We start from the raw sequence: 1,614 nt of genomic DNA, 5'->3' as shown, positions 1-1,614 counted from the left end.
ATTTGCTCTTCATAAAAATCTGTTCCAAATTGTCAAAATTACAGACTTCGGGCAATACATCAATTTTTAAATTGTGTTGATAGATAAATAAATTACAGAATTTAAAAAAAATGTTCGTCATATTTGAAGCGGAGAGGAGCATCGAGCAGACCAACCAGGGAAATATCCAGTCAATCTGCCTGGTGGCATTAATCATATTAATTTTCAAGTGCCAAAAAATAATCGATTAATGTTTTTCTGATGATTAATTGCAGACGATACGATTATGCCCAACCCTAGTCTTGACAGCATTACTGATAAATACCCTTTAATGTTAAACATTTATTCTACAGGGATGTCCAAAGTTGTTTTCTTCACAAAAATGGTCATAGCAAAGTAGTCGTAGTTTAACAATTTTCTTTTTTTAAGTATCGTTCTGTACAAATTAAAATTTCAGATTATATGTTATTATTTTGAGGTTGGCAAACGTCTCACTTTTTTTTCACTGTAGCAAATGTGGATCTAATCAGATACAAGTGTTTGTCTTATTTTGGATAAACCTGTTAAAAAGCAGTATTTTTGACGTTTGCTTGCCGTCTCGGCAGTTCCCTGTACTATGACGAGGACGGTGACCTCGCCCATGAATTCTACGAGGAGACGGTGGTGACGAAAAATGGCAGAAAAAAGTCCAAGTTGAGGAGGATCCAGAAAAATCTGATTCCTCAGGTGAGCTGGGCTGCAGGGTGCAGGGATGTAATGTTTTTATTAGCACTGTTTTCAAATGTGAAACTTCTCACTTTTCAGGGAATCGTGAAGCTCGACCACCCCTGCATTCATGTAGATTTCCCCATCGTCCTGTGTGAAGTGTGAGAAGTTTCACGGTGACTGATGGTTTACAATCAGAGCAACGTTGGGTTACAGTCAGAGGCCTCGCGGTGAAGGCTTTGCTGTCCTTTTGAAATGCTGTGCTGACTGAAACGTTACCAGAACTGTGGTCCTGAGGTGTACTGTTCACTAAAACAAACACATTTTGACATTCACAAATATAGTGATGGTTCACCTTGTGTTCCCAACAAGCTGTTATGGAGAATATTGTACAAGGTATTTTCTTTCTTCAATTTTTTAATTTCATTTTTCAGGGAAGACATCAATGTGAAAAGGCTTTAACGGTTCTTACCTTCTGTGCGATGTAGTGTTGCACTGTGTTGATTTTTACTTGCACATATGTTGGTTTTATTTGGGTGAATGTGTTAAAAATAGATTATAGGGTGTAGATAATATTGGACTGTGTCATCTATTAAGTGTATATTCATGTTCTGTATTGTCATGTCTGAGTCTGTTTTAGTTACTGAAGCTCAGACCTGCACTAGTGAACATAAAGTTCTGTAAATAACCTCAGATTTCTTAGTTGGAAATACTTGAATAAATGGTTTACTTAATTGAAAAGCGAGTCAAAACTTTTATTTAGTCAATTCTTAATGCAAATGTGTTTTTCACGTAGACACATCAGCAGACTGATAGATGGTGAGAGTTTAATTTGGGGTAAAAATTCTTTTTCTTTTTACTTCATTTGATGAAGAGGAAAATGTGTGCTTATTGTAAATGTGAGTTAGAGATACAAGGCAGTGACTGAAT

General features: G+C 36.2%; 1 protein-coding gene across 1 annotated transcript in view; it reads left to right on the top strand.

Moving 5' to 3' along the window:
* tusc2a (tumor suppressor 2, mitochondrial calcium regulator a) overlaps positions 1–1,425 on the top strand; it is a 6,991-nt gene extending 5,566 nt beyond the window's left edge. Inside the window, exons 3-4 of the mRNA XM_014006418.1 lie at positions 585–705; positions 784–1,425. Coding sequence (XP_013861872.1) covers positions 585–705; positions 784–849 — 187 coding nt within the window. The 3' untranslated portion in view covers positions 850–1,425. The remainder of the gene's footprint in view (positions 1–584; positions 706–783) is intronic.
* The last annotated feature ends 189 nt before the right edge of the window (positions 1,426–1,614 follow it).

This window comes from Austrofundulus limnaeus, unplaced genomic scaffold (genome assembly GCF_001266775.1).
Source record: "Austrofundulus limnaeus strain Quisiro unplaced genomic scaffold, Austrofundulus_limnaeus-1.0 Scaffold35, whole genome shotgun sequence".
NCBI lineage: Eukaryota > Metazoa > Chordata > Actinopteri > Cyprinodontiformes > Rivulidae > Austrofundulus > Austrofundulus limnaeus.
Note: the sequence above shows the minus strand (reverse complement) of the source record. Positions and strands in the feature narration are given on the sequence as shown.